The 19,932-nt window shown below is 44.3% G+C and overlaps 2 protein-coding genes across 9 annotated transcripts in view; one reads left to right on the top strand and one right to left on the bottom strand.

Annotated features, from left to right (window-relative positions):
• The window catches only part of Rnf212b (ring finger protein 212B), a 53,520-nt gene extending 45,340 nt beyond the window's left edge, over positions 1–8,180 (top strand). For 3 of the 8 annotated variants that reach the window (XM_038310285.1, XM_038310284.1, XM_038310280.1), the window contains 4 exons: positions 332–426; positions 1,630–1,691; positions 6,976–7,053; positions 7,976–8,079. In XM_038310285.1, the coding sequence (XP_038166213.1) occupies positions 332–426; positions 1,630–1,691; positions 6,976–7,006 (188 nt within the window). In that variant the 3' untranslated portion in view covers positions 7,007–7,053; positions 7,976–8,079. Of the gene's footprint in view, positions 1–331; positions 807–1,629; positions 1,692–6,975; positions 7,811–7,975 lie in introns of those variants that run through there. The other 5 variants (XM_038310279.1, XM_038310283.1, XM_038310286.1 and 2 more) reach the window with 5 other exon arrangements.
• A 549-nt stretch (positions 8,181–8,729) lies between these two features.
• On the bottom strand, positions 8,730–17,726 carry Homez (homeobox and leucine zipper encoding). Its single transcript, XM_038309704.1, has 2 exons — positions 17,456–17,726; positions 8,730–11,450 (listed from the first exon to the last, which is right to left on the bottom strand). The coding sequence occupies exons 1-2, from the start codon at positions 17,724–17,726 to the stop codon at positions 9,847–9,849; spliced, it is 1,875 nt and encodes a 624-aa protein (XP_038165632.1). The 3' UTR covers positions 8,730–9,846.
• Between the last annotated feature and the right edge of the window lie 2,206 nt (positions 17,727–19,932).

Below are 19,932 nucleotides of genomic sequence, written 5' to 3'. Positions count from 1 at the left end.
ACTCACAGAGATCCACCTGCCTCTGCCTCCTGAGTGCTGGGATTAAAGGTGTGCGCTACCACCACCCGGCTTAAAGACTCACTCTTTACGTAAATGTCTACCTTGATCTTTCCTCTATTGAGTTTACCTTTGTTGTTGTTGGTGGTGGTGGTTTGATTAGTTTTTGAGACAGTGTCTTGGACTATAACCCTGGCTCTCCAGGAACTCACTATGTAGACCAGCCTGGACTTGAACTTGCTTCAGTCCTTCTGCCTCTGTGGATTCCCACCCCAGATTACAGTTGTGATGGTATAATTCTACCTTTATTGATGCAATTATTTCCATTTCTTAGACCTTCATCTGCCTCCTCTGGACAGGGAGTTTTTTTTAGACCATTCCTCAGTGGGGACTCAGGCCACACAAGAGTCCTCACTCCCAACAATTCTGGTGAGTTTATGTTTTCAAGTTTCCTTTACAGTGAGAGGAAGGTCTGAATTTTGTCGGAATAGTACAAACCTGTCACCAGTCGAATCCTATTATGTGCAGGTTGGCCTGTAGGATTAGGCTGGCTCCTTCCTCCATGACCCCCCTCAGACTATGGATGAAATTCAGGACCGTGGCCTTACTATGTGTCCTAATCACAAATTAGGTTTCCTAGGACAAGATCTTGTTGTGCTGGTCAGGTAGCCTTAAACCATCAGTGGGGTTCAGGTTTACTGAAAATTTGGTGATTGCCGTGCATCTACCTCCCAAGTTTTTTTAATTACAGGCATATACCACTAGTTTTGGCTTTTTTCTACATCCCATGTTGAGGTGTGGTAAGAGGGCTCATCGGGTAAAGGCTTTCTGCCAAGTCTGGTGACTTGAGTTTGATCTCTAGAACCCACAGGTATGGAAATAGTATGATGGAAGGCAAGAAAACCAACCCCTCAAATTTTGTCCTCCGACATCCACATGTGTGCCATGGCTCACGTGTATGTGTGTGTTGGTTTGTGTGCATGCACATGCACACAAATAAATAATAAATGTAAAAAATTAAACTGGATTTTAATCGAACATGCTGGCAGTTCAGTTCCAAAGGTTTAAATGCAGTGTCTGTTTTTAAAGTACTGCTGTTACCAGCCCTGCTGTCTTTTCAGACGCTCACCCACATTTTTATACTGCCTCCTTCCACTCTAGTTAAACTTCAGCCTCAGACTGTTCTGCTGTATATAGTCTTGTTGGCATGAGAAAGAAAATTGATGTGATGGCCCACTTCTCAAAGTGCTTAACTGATTGTTTTCAGACAGGGTTTCTTTCATTAACCCTGGCTGGCCTGGAATTACCATTGTAAGTGAGGCTAGTCTCCAAAGGGCTGGGATCACAGGATTGCAGGTATTTACTTTAAACACACACACACATACACGTCTTCCCATATTGCCCAGGCTGGCCTTAAACTTTCTATGGCCAGTTTGGTCTCAAAATCATCATTCTTCTTCCTCGACCTTTTAGATATTGGGATTACAGGCGTACACCACTGTGCCAAGCTACTTAATAGTCTCCCTTTCCAAATATTATTCTTTAAGTGCTCACAATATTGTGGCCCACAAGTAACATGACTGAAAAACTGCACAAGTAAATTGTCTGTCACAATTCTGTCCTGTCCTTTAGGTCAGAGGGAGAGCAGAGCCACACCAGAGAATCTTCCTGGTTTCCAAATTCCGGCCTTACAGGTGATGTCTGGCTAGCCAAACTCGTATGTGCATAGAACTCCCGAAGTTAGACCTTCACACTAAAGGCTGAGGGTAACGGTATAATATAACCAATGGCGAGTGATAAACAGGTGTTTCTCAGGATAGTTTCAGTTTTAATGTTCTACCTTCCTGACAGGATAGTTTTCTGGTTTGGTGTTTTCTAAAATAAAGTCACATGGCAGTCACTAGTTTTGACAAAAAGTGTACTGACATTTCTAGTAGTTCCACAACAAAATTTTTGTTTTGTCTTGGGTACTGAGTACTTATGAGCTCTAGGCAAGTATTCTCTCAGTCGTTTATATCCCCAGACTTTTCCATTTTAAGTCAAATCTTAGTGAATTGCCCAGGCTAGCAATCTTCCTGTAGCAAACAACTGTGATTACAGGCCTGCACACTTAGCCCTGGCAATGAAAATTCCTTCTCAATGGAATGTATCTTTTGGGCAAACAAGGAAGAGCATTTATTTCTCAAGGTGAATTTATAGGACCAATCCTAAATCAAACAAAAGGGAAAGGGTGTGGTGTAAGTTTGTAAGGAGTCTAATAAGTGAAAACATTTAGTCTTGCCTTTTAATTCCTCTTTTGTGTCTTGGGTTTTGAGAATTTTCTTTGAGGCTATTTTCACTGAAAGTTCCTCATGAACTAAGGAATAGTTCCTGAATACTAAGATTGGAATGTATTTATTTCCATAATTCTAGATGCCCTTTTTAAAAAAATTTCAAGATTTATTTATTTTATGTATATGAGTACTCTATCTGCACATGTGCCTTTATGCTAGAAGAAAGCACCAAATCCCATGATAGATGGTTGTGAGCCACCATGTGGTTGCTGGGAACTGAACCTGGGACTTCTGGAAGAGCAGCCAGTGCTCTTAATCACTGAGCCATCTCTCCAGTCCCCCCAACACACACACAAGATGTTCTTTATTTTATCAGCAAGAAATCAAAATTTAAGTAGGGCCTAATGGCAAAAGCCTGTATCTCAGCTACTCAGACACTGAGGCCGGGAAGATCACAAGCTCAAAGCCAGCCTGCACTATAGTATTAGTTTCAGGCCTTAGTAAAACCCTGTCTGAAAAAAGAAAATTATCCAGGTACTTAAAATCGTAGGATTTCAGGTGAAATAGGAGGACCATAAGTTTGAGGCCATCTTGAGTTGTATAGCAAGTTCCAGGCCTGGTTGGCTAGAAACCTTTCTTACATAAAAAACCTATGGATTTAGGTCAATGATAAGTGTGCTTGCCTAGCACATTCAAGGTCTTAAAATTATATCCCTAAAATAAGAGAATAAAAAGAAAGTAAGGTCTAATAATGAAACCAGTTCCTTTGTATGTAAATTAAATGTTTTTTAAGTTAAAAAAAAAAAGGTCTAGAGATGTAGCTCGGTTGGTAGAGTGCATGCCCAACATAGAAAAAACCCTGGTTCAGTTGCCTGCACTTCATGAAACTAGGTGCATGCACACAGGAGATGGGACTAGAAGTTCAAATGCCCTTTATTCTATGGAGAGAAGAGAAGACAGAAAGAGAAATTTTTTTGTTGCTGCTGTGTTTTTCTTTTCTTTTTTCTTTTTTAAGAGATATTAGGAGCCCAGCAGAGTGACAACACACCTGTGTTCCCAGCATTTGGGAGGAAGTAGGAAGATCAGGAGCTCAAGGCCAGACTAAGATACCTAAAACTGTCTCAAAACCACCACCAGCAACAAAAAACAAACAAACAAAAACCTGGGTTTTGAGCTGTAAGAAGCAACTCTGAAAAAACAGCATCCCTCTCATAGAACCTTATAAACAGAGATTTAACCTATAAGTAAATACAAAAGACATATAAATATGTGATCCCAAGTTGAATCTTTTTTTTTTTTTTTTTTTTTTTTTTTTTTTTTTTCGAGACAGGGTTTCTCTGTGGCTTTGGAGCCTGTCCTGGAACTAGCTCTTGTAGACCAGGCTGGCCTCGAACTCACAGAGATCCACCTGCCTCTATCTCCCGAGTGCTGGGATTAAAGGCGTGTGCCACCACCGCCTGGCTACCCCAAGTTGAATCTTATTAAAAACACATTATAACTGGGTGTAGTGGTACACACCCAGCACTTAAGAGGTTAAGGCAGGAGGATCAAGAGTTTGAGATCATACTAGGCTGCATAATAGATTTGAAGGCTAGCCTGAGCTATATTAAACCCTATCTCAAAAACAAAAAAAAATTCTACTTCTGTGAGATACTTGAAGAATCTTACTCTGTTGATCACTATTAAGGAATTTTTTTCTGGGACAGGGTCTCATTTGTAGCCCTGGCTGGTCTAGAACTCACTATGTAGACCAGGGTGACCTCAAACTCAGAGATCTGCCTGCTTCTGCCTCCTGAGTGCTGAAATTAAAGGTGTGCAACACTATGCCCCAAACTACTAAAAAAACTTTTAAACACCGAGGAGTATTTTAGGTCTGATGATTCTGTTTACATACATACAAGGAAATATATAGACATATATATGTAAATATAAAAATGTATGGATAGGAAGTGTGGTAGTCTGAAAGAAAATGACCCCCAAAGGGAGTGGAACTATTAGGTGTGGCCTTGTTGGAGAAGTATGTCACTGTGGGGTGGACTTTGAGGTTTTTGTTGTTGTTGTTGTTCAAGCTCCCCTCAGTGTGACACTTGACTTCCTATTCCCTGCAAGCCAAAATGTAGCCAGCACATCTGCATGCATGCTGCCATGCTCCCCACCATGATGATAATGGTCTGAACTCTAAGCAAGCCATCCCAATTAAATGCTTTCCTTATAAGAGTTGCAGTGGTTATGGTATCTCTTCACAGCAACAAAACCCCTAACTAAAACAAGTTAGTACCAGGGACTTGGGTATTGCTGTGATAGGCCTGACCATGGGTTTGTTTGGAGGGATTTAGACTGGTACTTTGGGTTATGAAAGCAGTGGAATGCTTTAAACACTGCTTAATGGGCTATTAACACAGCATGGAAGACAAGGTAGTAATAGTTATTTGAATTGTCTGGGGCTCACTCAAGAGGTTTCAGATGAAAAAAATTTTAGTATGTATCTATTCTGTTCCTTTAAGAGACAAGCCATGTCCTGTCCCTCTCCCCCCACCTCTTCCTCTGAGGCAGGCAGATCTTTCCTGCTTGCAGCCTGAGTCTCTTTTTTTTCTGTCTCCCTCTTGAAGAGACAGCTTCTGCCTCTTCCCACTTCTCCCCTTCCCCCTTTACTCTCTTTTTCTCTGCCTCTCTGTTCTCCCCTTCTCCCTTCCCCCTCTATAACCCACTAAATAAATATCCAATCTCACTCTGCATGGCATGCCTATCTGTCTGTCTCTCCTCGTGGCCTGCTGCAGCCACTCAAGGAACTGTGCTTGTGCTGTCTCTGCCTGGGCCTGGCTGCTCGCTGTTCGCTGCCACATGGTCCACTGCCGCAGCTCGGGGATCTGCAGTGTTTTTGCCACTGCAGCCGCCAGGGATTCCCACAGCATTTTTAATTAATCCACTACAGAATGTTGCTTAGAGATCATTCTTGTGATATTTAAGTGAAGAAAGTGGCTGCCAGGTGCCCTTGTCTGAAGAGTCTGCCTGAGGCTAAAGTGAAGAGTTGCGGATTAACTCCACTGGAAGAGATCTCAAAATGACCTAGTATAGACTCTGTTGTGTGGATGTTAGTGATAATTCTAATGAAGAATTATAATGAAAAGGAGTAAGCTGAGCAGGGTAAATTTTGAGGAGAAAAAGAGCACCAGGAAGTGGAATGGAGCTAAATCCTATGTTCAAGGAGATAAATGGATTAAGAAATGGAATAAAAGGAGTGGTGGCCTCAGGCAAGATCCCACCCAGCTAAATTTCCAACTTCTGGAAAGAAACTAAAAAGCTTAAGAGCTGGGTGTGGTGGGGCACACCTTTAATCCTAGCACTAGGAAGGCAGAGGCTGGCAGATCTGAGGCCAGCCTGGTCTACAGAGCAAGTTTTAGGACAGCCAAGCTTAGGCAGTGAAAGACAAAAAGCTGGTGAAGATGTAATAAAACAAGTGGGCCATGTTCCAGCCTCGGTAAGTAGCAGAGTGTTAAGGATAGAAGAGGAGTTATGAAATAAAGCCGTGGAGGCCTGGCATGTGTCGGGTGTCCCTGAATGGACGCCTAATAGAGAGGCCATTGAGTGAAGCTATGAAATTGAAGCCTGGATTGCCTTGGAGAACCCAAGTTGTTAGAATTGCCGGAGTCTTGGGATACTTGCCAAGGAGAGTTTCGAACAGGGAATGAAATAAGCCCCCCAGACTTATTTCAGTTAAGTTTTTGTTACAGTCAACAAAGCTGAAAGGAGTTGGGTATTTGAAGAGCATTTTGACATCAGACATGGAGCTGCAGAGTTTAGAGTTTACACAGCTGGTTTGGTCCAGTATTTTCTCACTATGCTCCCTTTTCTGTATTTTGGAAGTATGCGATCTTTTTTATTATGATATTTATAAGGGTATTACAATTAAGAGATTGCATGAATCTCAGAAGAAACTTTGGACTTTGAAACAAATTTGAGACTTAGAGGCTATGGGAACTTTTGAAGTTGGACTGACTGCATTACTTTTTTTTTGCATTATGATATGGCTATAAGCCTTTGGGGGCCAGGGAGTGGAATGTGGTTGTCTGAAAGGAAAAGACTCCCAACGGAAATAGCATTATTAGGAGGTGAGGCTTGTTGATGAAACTGTTGTCACTGTGTGGGTGGGCTTTGAGGTGTCTTTTGCTCAATCTTCCTTCAATGTGGCAGTCAATTGACTTCCTGTTCCCTGCAAGCCAAAATGTAGCAAGCACTTTTGTGTGCATGCCACCATGCTCCCCCACCATGTTGATAATGGACTAAACCTCTGAACTGTAGCAAGTCACCCAATTAGATGTTTCTAATACATTTGACATTATCATCACAAAGCACTGAAATATTCTAGAGTTTCTTAAGTAGCAATAAAATCCTTATCATGTAGGATGTATCAAATCTTAGTTTGGGCTGGGCATAGTGGCACACACCTTTAATATCTGTACTTGAGAAACAGGCAGGCAGAACTCTGTGTGTTCAAGGGCAGCCTGGTCTACATAGACAGGCCCTAGGAAAACAGGAATAGTGAGACCCTGTCTCAAAAACAAAATTTTGGAAGTTAGTCATCATACAATGAAGAGACACCATGGGGAAGCAGTGGCAGCTGGTTTGGTTCCACTCAGCTTCAATGTTGGAAACACCACTAACTTGTCTGTTTTGTCATGACCTCGAGCTCTTTTCTCTGCTGCAGACATTTTACCAACAGAGGCAGATGGGATTAGCCAGGAGAGAAGGATGGAGCATTTCCAGATAGACATCCCTTTTCCAGGTTTGATTTATGTATGCATACTACTCAAGGATGGACTCCAGTGTCCTTACCCACTAGGGGATATAGGGTTTGAAAATGTATACTGTTGTTTCTTGGTTTCATTCTGCAGCTTGTTCTCTTGCACTTTATATTTTTATCTCCAAAAAATTTTTTTAAAATGTAAATAGTGTGTGTGGAGGGGGGTATATCACTTGCATATGGGTGCTTGTAGTACACGTGCCCTTGGAGGCCAAAAGAGTGTGACATCCCTAGAGCCAGAGTTTGTGAGCTCTCTGATTAGACACTAGGGAACCTAGCTTGGGCCTTCTGACAAGCACAAAGCATGCTTAACTGCTGAGCCATCTCTCCAGGCCTTTTAATTTTTTATTAATTTTGTGTATGTACCTGTTGGGGTCAGAGGACAACTTGTGTCAGTTTTTTACACATCTGTCCTGGGGACCCAGCTAGGTCACTGGGCTTGGCAGCAAGTGCCTTCACCCTCTACGGATCTCAGTGATCCTGTCTTATATCAATGCACAAGAAAGCTTTTAGGTCTTATACTGGGCTTCAGGAGAATAATTATCTCTTCCCCATATGTACTGCCTTTCATTTCCTAGTTTGAAACTAAAGTAGCAGAAATTCTTGGCCTCATGCTTGTGGATAGAGAGGCTAGATAATATACTTATCCTGGTTCATTTCTAAATTTCACTTTCCTTTCCTGTTGCCAATGTTAATCAATAGCAACTATTCCTTGTCCTGATTTATATTTATTTTACCTATTGTTTGTTCTACATCCAGTTGCTATGAAATGTTTTGATTTTCCTTTGTCAGAACAATAGGTAGAATAGGTTTTCGGCTGTCTAAAGTATGTAGATTAATAAAGAAGAAAAGAATCATAAAAGAGGATACCCTTTTATGGCTACTGCAACTCTTGCTATTGCAGGTTCTAGAACGGTGGGGTGAGCAAGTGGAGCTACAGCCTACTGTCCCAACTGAAGCATCAATAAATCCCACCAGTCTGATGCTGGGAACCATGTGTGTGCTGACAGATGCTTACTGTCTTCTGGTTTTTTAATTTTTATTTAATTTACTGAAATGTGTTCTGAATCTTTAAATAATAAAAATAAACTAAATCAGAAAATTTTAAAGTGTGCTGGGCTTGAAATTATGTGTCATACATGGTAGGCAAGAGATCTATCACTGAACCACACACCCAACCCTTAAATCAGATGTTAATGGACTTGACTACATTAAATCCCTCAACTCTGACTGGGTATAGATGTAGCCCATTGGCAGAGTGCCTGCCTACCATACACAAAGACCTGGATTTGATCCCCAGTAGTGCATAAGCTGGGCATGAAAGCACATACTTATATTCAGCTCTTGGGAGGTAGAAGCAAGAGGATCAGAAGTTCAACAACTATAGCTTCACCGTGAGTTCAAGGCAAGTCTATTAAAAAAAAAGACATAGCATACACATTTAATTCCAGCACTCAGGAGTAGCAGAGGCAGGCGAATCTGAGTTCAAAACCAGCCTGGTCTGCAGAGTTGAATTCCCAAACAGCCAAAGATACACAGAGGAAATCTGTCTAAAAAAAAAAAACAGAAACACACACACACACACACTACATGTGTGTATATACATAGAGATCTTTAAACCATAGGAGCAGCAAAGCAGAGAAGAGAAAAAATTATTGTTGGCCTTTTTTTATTTTAGCAATTTGGGGCTTTCACTCTATTTTCAGGTGACTAACCCACTGTTACCAGTGATCCCTAATGTTGATATTTATTCTAAAACATCATTGAGTTAGAAGACCATGGTCCTTCTGTCCCCAAGACAGATCCTATAAAGAGGGAAACATTTCTTGTTAGATTCAAATTGAACCAGTAGCAAAAAAGGAAAAAAACAAAAAACCAACAATCTCTATCAATGGACAGAAAGTGATGTCAGGTTTGTAAATCCAAACTGTAACATCCCTACCATCCTTCTCTGTCACACTGTGACATCATGTTTCAAGACGGGCTCTTACATAGTCCAGGTTGGCCTTTAACTTGATGTGTATTCAAGGCTGGCCTTGAACTCCTTGATCTTCCTGCCTCCACCTCCAATAAATATACAGACTAATATTCACAATCTGATTCTTAAAATTTTTCAAAAACTGTGTAAAGATTTACCCTGAGACAATAATGAGCAAAGAGGGGATTTCATAGAAATAAATGGTAGAAGGCAGATTGGTCCCAGTATTAGAAGGACGAAGTATCTGCTAATGTGTAAGTGACAAGATGAGTAAAAACATCAAACTGGTATGAGGAAATATCTATAACAAAACGGACATTGCAAATCCTAGCTGCACTATGCATGGGTATATATGCTCAGAAAGACAGGAACGGGCACAAAGCAGCCTGTATTTTCTGACAGATGGTGGGATTTGGGGTGTGCTGGGATCCTAAGTTGGATCACAATACTTCATTCCATACTAAGTCCCATGTAGATGTGTGGGGTTGAGACATGAAGAGCGTACTAAAGAAAAAGAACAAGAGGAGAGCAAGAGCCTTTTCCAGCCATTGTTTGCCCAGATCCCTGGCCCTCTCCACATTGAGACTGGAGAACTGGGTTTATATTAATCCAAAACCTTAGTTTGTATCCTGGTCACCTCCCCAGTCTACTGTCAAATTACTATCCTGCCTTGCCCACTCTGAAGAACACAAAGCTTTTAGTTCTTTGTGACAGAGTGTTTAAAAAGGGTTTAAATGGTCAATAAGGTGGTTCATCTTTCAGTAACAGACCCTTTTCTTCCTCAACCTCCCTCAGTCCTATATGGCATCATCATCGTCATCTTCCTCCTCCTCTTCCTCACCATCTTCTGGCAGTTCTTCATCCTCTTCCTCCTCCTCTTCATCTAGACAAACTACCACCTCCGCTGGCTCAGACGATCGAGAGCCAAACCAATCCAGCACTTGCTGAGTGCTAAGTCTTGATACCCGGCTCAGTTTAAGGATATCAGCTTCCTGCAGCTGCTGGTGGGCTGCCCAGTACCTCTCTAAAGGTTGTATGTCTGGTGGGGGCGGTGGGGCTGGCAGAGGTGGTGTTAAAGGTTGTATGTCTGGTAGGGGCGGTGGAGCTGGCAAAGGTGGTGTCTTGGCCCATTCTTTCAAGGAATGAGACGATGGTGTGGGAATGGCTGGATCTTGAAAAGTGGAGGCACCAAGTACCGCATTGTCCCGAAACCATTTCAGTTGTCCATGCTTCAAGGCATATCGGGTGTCTCCAAACCACTGAATGATCTCAGGGCGAGGTAAACCAGTGATCTGTTCTAATTTATGGTAATCTTCTCGTCGTGCCCATTGGCACTGTAGAAAAAAGGATTTGAGGATGGCCAGCTGTTCTTTGGTTTTACGCTTAGTCTTTCGCTGGTGTTGCATATCTGGCAAAAGGTATTCTGTGGGGCCAACCCTACTTGCTACTGAGTTATTTCGTAGCCTTTGGGGCCAGGGTGGTTCTACTTGTGGAGATGGTGCCTGTTCATTAGGCGGGAATGACTGTGGGATATAGCCCAAAGGCTGGAGGGGTTTAGGAGTGGCAGTAGTTCCATTAGCCGATACCTGGAAAGAGGGAGATGGAGGTGTCCCATTAGGTGCGGACTCTTCCTTACAACTACCGACAAGTAATGAGATCGATGGGGGTTTACCCCCAGCACGTGGCTGATGGACAGCTGTGGAACGATTCCAGGAAGCAGTCCCTCCACCACACGACTGATCGGAACCCATTTCTGCATGCTCCTCAGAAAGTCCACTGATCTGAAGATCCTGACAAAAATCTGACTGGCGGGGGAATGCTCTGCTGCCTGTCACCAGAGGTTCCTTCACTTTCTGGTGACTCTGTGGCAGCTGTGGTACCTGAGAGGGTTCCTCAGGCTCAACCTTCAATCCTTTCATTTGGGTGGGCTCACTACGAGCCAAAGGACACAGTCCAAGAGCAGCCTGCTCTGGAGAGGGCAATGGAGGCGTCTCCTGTGGGGGCTGCACTGCATGATGCGTGAAAGAGAGAAGAGATTTGAAATGGAGCTGATCTCTGTGGTACACCACTCGGGCCCGAGTCTCTTCTATCTCTTCCGATGACCAGCTAATGCCGCAGCGGAGGCGTTGGGCCATGAACCAGGTCTTTACCTTCTCCATCTGCAGCCCATATCGCAGGCAGAGGAGAGCAATATCTGCCAGGCTTGGATAGGGAAAGTAGCTGAAGGTTTGTAGCAGGTGTTCATTTCCATCCAGCTCACTGGTTTGTGCTGCTTGAGTCCACACAAGCTGCAGCTCCTCAGAGATTGGAGGGAGGCAGATGAGCCCTGCTGCCGAGCTGTTAAGACTGCTGGTATCTTTGTTAGGCATGGTGTGCTCTGACTTGTGCCCTTCAGAGATAGCTGTAAGAAGAAGAAAAACAGCTCCATCACCGAGGCGCTTCTGGCCCATCTTTTAATTTTTACCAAACTGCTAGACACCAAACAATTTTTTTAAGATTTATTTATTATGTATACAACAGTGTTCTTCCTGCATGCATGCCTGTAGGCCAGAAGAGGGCACCAGATCTCTTTACCGATCTCATTACAGAAGGCTGGTGGTTGCTGGGAATTGAACTCAAACCTTTGGAAGAGCAGGCTGAGCCATCTCTCCAGCCCCCAACCAAACAATTTTCTGTCTGAATCATGTTGTATTGCTCCTAAAATGCTTCAATCATTTCTCAATTTTCACAATCTTGTCAAGTCATCAGAACCTGCTATAATTCACGGAGGGGTTGTTTTTTTTTTTCCTGAAAATTCATAGTTCTTTATATGAAACATAAAGTCCATAAAAGTTGGGATAGCTGGGTGGTGGTGGCACACATTTTTAATCCCAGCACTCAGGAGGCAGAGGCAGGCCAATTCTTGTGATTTCGAGGCCAGCCTGATCTACATGAGCTAGTTCCAGGACAGCTAGGACTGTTACAAAGGGAAACCCTGTCTTGAAAAATAAAAAAAAACACAACAAAAAACAAAAAACAAAAAAAACAAAAAAAGGTTGGGATAAAAACGACCCCAAGTTACATGACAAAATTCTGTCTTTAGAGACTAAGGAAAAATGTTATCCTCCCAAAGCCTTTACCTTTCCAATTTCAATTTGCTTCTGAAAGCTATCAGACAACTCTCCTCTTGAAGTTCATAAAATGGAACAGTGCTCACAGACTGAATATTAAACCACAAAAACAGACATCATGCAGTAATCTCAGAATGATTACTCTTTAATGCTAACAATCTCGAATTGCTCCCAGAACATGGAGACAGGAAAACAAGCTATCAAGTCGGCATGGGAGTGTATACCTACATACAACCTGGTACTTGGAGATTAGTCAGGCATGGGAATGTATACTTACAACCCAGCACTTGAAGGTTAGTCAATAGGACTAGGAATCCAAGAGTTCAAGGACAGTCTAAACTAAACCCTGCCTCAAAACATACAAAAAGCCAACAAGGAAACAGAATTGGGGTACTACGCTTAGCCCCATGTGTCCGTCTGTCCCCCCACTCGGGTAGGAAGACTTTGAAGCCAAAATCTTGAAAGCTTATTCCCCTTGGGTTGGGACTTGTGGAGAGAGAAGTTCCCTCCCTCAAGTCAGCTTATCAGAGGTTCTCCCTTCTCCAAGTCTCCTCTTTACAGCTTAGCCTCTCTAGGGAACCTAGAGATGAACCCCCACTAACAGCCCACTCCACAATGGGCAAAAGGGCTCTCATCTCTAGTCCAGCTTGCTCCTCAAACCCAGGTGGACAGGCTCATTAAACTCTAAGGCTAGCTCCTGCAAGCCCCCCAGCAGCAGCACTGCTTCCAGGGTTATAGGCAAAGGGACCTACTCATTCTTCAATGCCTGTGAAGCGAGTTCCCAGAATATTCTATAGAAATTTTCATTCAGCTCCCTCCTTTGGCATTAGAGAGATTTTAGCACATCATGGTTTATTCCTGGAGGAGTCCCATTGATGTTTATATTACATCTGGCCTGTTCAGAATGTGAAAAGAGTCCATGTGAATGCTACTACTGACTGAGACAACAAATTTCAAGTCCACGAGGGGCAGGGTATAAGCGGCTCCTGTTTTCCCTTCTTTGGAGATCTCCAGGCTAGGCAAGTGCTATAACACCAAGAGGTGTTAAACCCTTAGGGGCTTTATTTAATCTCTAAAAAATTTTTAAATTAGATGTTATTTTATGAATGTTTTTATCTGTATGTATGTATATGTCACATGTATTCTTGGTGCCCTCAAAGGTCAGAAGAGGGTACCAGTTCCCCTGGAACTGGGGTTACAGTTGGGAGTGAACTACCATGTGGGTGCTGGGATTGGAACCCAGGTCCTCTGCAGGAGCAACAAGTGCTCTTAACTGCTGAGCCCTCCCCACTAGAGGATTACAAAACTCCACAATCATTTTAGTGTTTGTTTGCCATAGCTTTTAACAGCTAAATCTAATAGACCAGAGTCCATGGAGATCCTAAAGCAGTACACTTGAAGGGTACTTTACAGGAGATGAGATAGTCTATGTGGAAACAGCTTATGAATTCTTAGCTCCTGCTACTCTTAGCTCTGAGCTCTTAGCTCTTACTCTTAGCTCTGAGAAGTCAGGTAAGTCACTGAAACCCTAATGACCCTCCACTTCCCTCCTATGTACAGAATTCTTCATGTATAGAAGTTACGTTTTGTCACCAGCATCTACTGTATGTCATGCAGTATAGTCAGAAACAGCAGCTTTTAGAGAGGGGAGGGTTGGGGTATGGCAGACGAGATTTCCTGCAATGTCCCTGCTTCCTAGAATGCTATTTGTCCGCCAGACAATGGTGGAACACACCTTTAATCCCAGCACTTGGGGAGGCAGAGACAGGTGAATCTCTGTGAGTTCAAGGCCAGCCTGGTCTACAAGAGCTAGTTTCAGGACAGGCTCCAAACTACAGAGAAACCCTGTCTCGGAAGAAAAAGAAGAATGCTCTTTGTCCTTAGCCAAACAAATTCACCCAAGGCTTAGTTTCTTCCTCTCAGAAAACAGAGGTACCTGCCCAGGAAGTCTACACTGGGATAGAAGCCAGGGTCATCTGGTAGGCAAGCACCTCACCACTGAGCTCCACAGCTCCGGCTCTCATGATTTTATGTTCTATAGTTTAGGGTTCGGATACAATTTCAGAAGGGATTTTGCTGCTTTGAAAAGAAAAAAAAAAGGGGGGGGGGGCTAGAGAGAAGACTCAGTGCTTCCAGAGGGCCCAGGCTCAGTTCCAGCAGTCCCAGAGGATCCAGTGCCCTCTTCTGGCCGCTGTGGACATTGCATGGATGTGGTGCACAGACAATAGAAAATAGGGCCGTAGGTGAAGTCTCATAGGGATAAGGGCACTTTCAGCAAAGCCTACAATTTGATTCCTAGAACACATGGTGAAAAGAGAACCAGGTCCCACGAGTTGCAGCCAAGAAATAGACTAGTCAGCGTGAGGAGGAGAGCTGACATAGAGACTATGAGGTATGTGCAGTTCCAAGTCTCAAGCAGCATCTTATTGGTGAGGTCTGCTGTCCTTCATCTGCTCATAGCATAAGCAGTACAATGTACACTAATACAACATCTTAGTGTACAGTCTGTTTGATTCTCATAATCCAACACTGTAGTGTATGATCTATATCAGGTTCTCATAATGTACAGAAAGTTGGAGCAGAATTCCTGAGATAGAATGTTGGCTTTCATTATTATTATTATTTTGAGACAGGGTTTCTCTATGTAGCTGTGGTTGTCCGGATACTCCTGTAGTAGACCAAACTGGCTAGAATGTTATTTTGTTTTATTTTTAGAATGTTATTTTAAATCAGGACATAGCTGTATAGCTAGTAATCTTCTGGAAGAATCTTTTTAAATTAGGGGCATGCTGCAACCAGGATGGCTCATAAGACTGGCAAGTAGAGGGCCAGGCATGGTGGTGTACACCTTCTGTCTCAACACTCGGAAGGCAGAGGCAGGTGGATCTCTGAATCTGAACCCAGCCTGGTCTACAGAGTGAGTTCCAGGACAGCCAGGGCTATGCAGAGAGAACGAAACAGATGACATGTAGGACAGACTACAACTACACTGTCAGTATTCTTGGGCCTCCGTTTTAGACTGGGGCAGATGGTGGTAATGTATCTATTATGAATATAATCACACCTGCGCCCTTACTGCACATGTCAAATATAGTATTCTGCTTGCTAATGTAAAAAAACATACTCAGCACGTTCCCCCTGCCTTCTGCCGCCCAGGCGGATGGAAAGGACCGGTGCCTGAACTCACAGCTTAGGGGTCCATTCACTGGGAGGAAAAACAGGACTGGGGTGTTCTGGGTAAACGTAGGCTCCCACTGAAGCAGAAGACAACGTGGAAAACTAGGTCTGATCCTGCTCAGCTCCCTAAGTCTTTATTCACAGAAGAACACTGCCTAAGGTGTGTCTGCTGACGCAGTGGTCAGGGCCGTAAGGACTTTGTAACATTTCACTGTGTGCTTCAGTTGAACTTTTTAGATTATGAACTTCTCTGGGAATCATATAAAAATTTACAGACCCCTGGGCTGGAGATGCGGCTCAGCACAGGTTCAGTTCCTAACACCCGCATTTACATGACTCATAATCACCTGTACCTCCAGTTTCAGGGGATCCACAGCCCTTCTAGCTTCCATGGGCTCCTGATCATACAAACTCACACAGGCAGGCACACACACACACACACACACACACACACACACACACACACACGTAAATCAATCTTTTGTTAAAAGTGGCAGACCTTCTGAAAATTATGACTTAAAAAATAAAAGTATGTCAGATAACACTGCCAAGAAGCCGGCTTCAGAATCTGCCCTACAGTGTTCCGAACTTAATGAAGGCAGTGTGGTATCTTACTTAAAACTGAACAATCAGTTTAAACAATAAATCAGAAAAAATGGAAAGAGTAGGAGTCAAGAATGAAGACTGTCTAGAAGGGGCATCTGTGGCAGCAGCTGGGGCGGGGAAGGTGCTAAGCAGTTCAGAAGCCTGGTGGAAGCGACCACAAGATTACATGAGTAGCATCTGCAGTGTCCTGGCTCAAGGCATTCTCTAGTGCAACAGTACTGCCTCTACTCAGGTGTCTGTGTGCGTGCAACAGTGTGCTACAACTGTGTATGCCCTGCATAGCGCCCATCTCTGGTTATTTGTATAATAATGTCATGAAGCATCATGAAAACCCATTAAAATATGAAAACGAAGTCATCTCAGAAGGCCAAGCCAACTCAGGAGGACCACAAATATGAGACCAGCATGAGCTAGGGTAAAACTAGATTTGAAAAAAATGCTCTGGAGAGACTAATTCAAGTGTATGCATTAAAACCCTGCCCAGTTAGGAGTGGCAACTGTAGAAGGCTGAATTGGGTATGCTCCATTCAGGTGGCTTCCACGTGTCCAATCTTGATTCACTTTGAAGAAAGCCAAACTGGAAATAACACATGATCAAAGTGAGTTGCTCTCATGTAGAGTGGCAGAATAAAATTACCTGGGAAACTTAAAAGGCCACCCTCCTCCCCATTCCCATCTGGTTAGTGGGCTGGGATACAGGCATTCAGTTTTTTTTAAAAAGTTCTCAGGGTGCAGTTAATACTAGAAAAGAAGAGTTAAACCACACCCAAGATTGGTGAAATCTACTTCCAATTGTAAAGTTTAGGATATGTATGTATTTTAATTTTTAGATTTCTGTCTTTTGCAATTACTGCCTCCCTATCCTTAATACTGTAGCTATAAATGGACTTTAAACACATGACGGAAAGGCTCATAAGACAACATCGATCTAGGCCAGCACTGACTTTCAAGCAAGTCTCAGGCTAGAGTTTTCTTCTAGTTTTACAAGTCTCAGATAGGGGCGCAAAACCTGGAACCTGTGAGGACTTTTCGTTTCCTGGTTGGTTGTCTCAGTACGGCGGGGCACAAGAGTCAGGGGACAGTTTCTTTTAAAGCTTTCATTCCCAAATGGCATTGCTCCCCAGAAGGACGGTCCGGTTGTATAAGCGCGTTGAGGTCGCCAGGAGGTAGTCATGGACATGGGGAAGGCCTGGGAGGCAGTCTGAAGGGCCCCCGAAGTGGGTCGGAGAACAAAAAGTTACGACACTTGGAGCGGTGAGCCCCAGGAGGCAGGCGAACCTGCATCCTCGCAGAGGGCGTCCCAACCCAGCCTTCCCCAACCCCCTACATACACTCCTTGGCCTCCGCGGGTTACAACACGGATTCGAAAAGTCCAGAGGAGGGAGGGGAGAGGGGACAAAACCCCACGACTTGCAACGGAGGATTCTCCTCTCCCCACAGAATGGGGTTCTGAGGGTCGAGGTTTCGCACCGGCCGGGAGGCGGGCCCAGGGGCTGGGGGGTCGGTCACTCACCGCGGCACGGCCCGGGCGGCGGCTCCCAGCCTCGCACCGTGGGCCGGGGCGGGAAAGGGGAAGAGGGCAGGGGATCCAAGAGGGAGAGAGGGGCTGCAGCACTACCGGCTCCCGGCACGCCAGCCGCGCGAAGCCCAGGACCGCCGCCGCCGCCGCCCCCGCCCCTTAAGCGAGGCGCCCCGCCCCTGCTCGCCCCGCTCGAGGCGGAGGAGGGGCCGAGGTCGGGATTGGTGGGCGGGCACCGGCACAACGCACTGGACCGGCCATTCATTGGCTGCGCCGGTCTCGGCCGAAGTCCGCGATTGGCTGCGCGGGCCTAAGCGGGTCTCCGTGGGCGCGAAGGGCAGGGAAGATGTCTTCCAGTGACGGCCGGGTTTAGTGTGTCTTCGCACCGTGTGCTCCCTGCTAAGTTATTTACTGAACTGCCAGGTCCCTACCCAAGGAAGCCCTTTTAAAATATCCTCTCCCGGACTTAAACTAGAGCCCAAACGCCGCCAGTAGCGGCAGCCGTAACGAAAGGCTTAAACCCGCCGAGAACGCGCTCAACGTGGATCAGATTTTGGTCCCCAGAACGACTAGGATCTTAAGAACCCGGAGACTTAGGTCATTTCTGAGGTTAACGTGGCAACAGGTGTTTCCAGTGCTGAAACACTCTGGTTTTCGCTGTTGGGGTGTGATAAGATGTGCTGTTCACTAAACCATTTTCCCATATGGTACGAAGTTCCCGACCAATTTGGGAATATTTAAGATTTCCCATTTTACTTGGGAACAACACTTCTGAAGTGACTTCTGTTGTGGACACTTGAAAAGGCCCAATCTTAACTATTTAGATTACTTAAAAGGAAATATCAGCCAGGCAGTGGTGGCGCACGCCTTTAATCCCAGCAGAGGCAGGCAGATCTCTGTGAGTTCGAGGCCAGCCTGGTCTACAAGAGCTAGTTCCAGGACAGGGACAGGGCTGTTACACAGAGAAACCCCGTCTCAAAAACAAAAACAAAAAAAAGACAATATCAATATCAATCTCTGCTTGTATTCTCAGACCTCACTATTTACTCTTCCTCTTCCTTACCTCCTGCCACATGAACTTTTCTTGAACAAATGGGGGCTGATAAAAATGACTCAGAGGTTAAGAGCACATGGTGGTCTTGCCCAGGACATGAGTTAGGTTACCAACACCTACATCAAAACCACCTGTAACTTCAGCTCTGAGGGATCTGAAGCCCTCTTCTGGACCTTGTGAGCATCCGCATTGACTTGCACATGTTCCCAGTTCGTCGCGCGCAGGAAGGGGACAGTTTTACCATTACATTCCACATGTCCTCTCTAAGAAACCAAGCACTGACAGGAGAAGAGGAAGGGAAAACTGGTAGGTATGTAAATTAATGAAAAAAAATGAATAAAAAGTATGAAAGAAACCAGGCACAAAACTCCTTTCATTCTTCAGGGCTCCATTCCATGCAGGATCTGCTTTGATGCCAAGCTACACTTTCTGTGGCTAATCCATTATCTGCCTCCAATCCCCCTTCACTTAGTAACTCAGTCTCAATAATAAAAATCATCTATGTCTGCAAGCACTTAGTAAACACATTGTGGGGGCAAACAAGGAAAACAGGTTCCTTAAAATTAGACACCTTTGATGTGCCAGGCTGTGAGCCATAGCTGTTGATGTTTACAAGACATTCTCATGAATAATAATACAATGCTCTATTGGTTGGTCGATAAGGAAGAAAGGGGAAAGGGAGTATCTTAGGTGGGCAGTCCTCAGTGCCCAGGGCACTGGGGGAGAGCATCTCCTCCTAACTCTTTATTGGACTGGGTTGCTTGAGAAGAATCTGTGCTTGCTTGGCTGAAAAACCAGGAAGGAGCTGTCTGTGGTAACTAAACACCTGACTCTGGAGAGTTTGGTAAATTACTTTGGCCAACAAGGATTATCAGCTTAGAATTTTAAAAGATAACAACTTAGTCACATTTAGTTTTCAAAGATTCACTCCCAAGAGGCAGAGGGCTGGGATGACGGCTCCATGATTAAGCGCCCTTGAAGCTCTTCCAGAGTACTAGGGTTCGATTGCCAGCAATCACATGGTTCACAACCATCTGTAACTCCAGTCCAGGGGTTCCAGCCCTCTTCATGGACACTGCATGCATGTGGTGCACAAGCATACATGGTGCAAAACACTCAAGCATTTATTTAAAAGTAAAATAATCAAGAGGTGGTTGGTGGGAGGAAAGAAACCACAAGAAGAAGAGACTCCCTAAACTGGAGCACAGGATAAAGGCGTGCTTACTATGAGTTCTAACCTCCAGGTCCAGAAGACAGAGGGCAGTGGAGTATGAAAATTAATGAGTGGTCATCCAGGCTCACAATATAAAAAAGAACCTGCCAGTAGCACAATAATGACCTCAACTCTTCCAGGACTTATACTTAAGACTGGGAACTCACACTGGGAGGTGGTGGTAAAAGCCTTTAATCCCAGGAC

Source organism: Arvicola amphibius, chromosome 13, assembly GCF_903992535.2.
Source record: "Arvicola amphibius chromosome 13, mArvAmp1.2, whole genome shotgun sequence".
Classification (NCBI taxonomy): domain Eukaryota; kingdom Metazoa; phylum Chordata; class Mammalia; order Rodentia; family Cricetidae; genus Arvicola; species Arvicola amphibius.
This window is presented reverse-complemented; position numbering and strand designations above follow the sequence as displayed.

Excerpts from the sequence above, each read along its gene's own strand:
- Homez (XM_038309704.1), bottom strand. The coding sequence starts at position 17,726 with ATGAATGGCCGGTCCAGTGCGTTGTGCCGGTGCCCGCCCACCAATCCC. Across the intron at positions 11,451-17,455 it reads GCCGCCCGGGCCGTGCCGCG|CTATCTCTGAAGGGCACAAG; the intron begins GTGAGTGACCGA and ends TTCTTCTTACAG.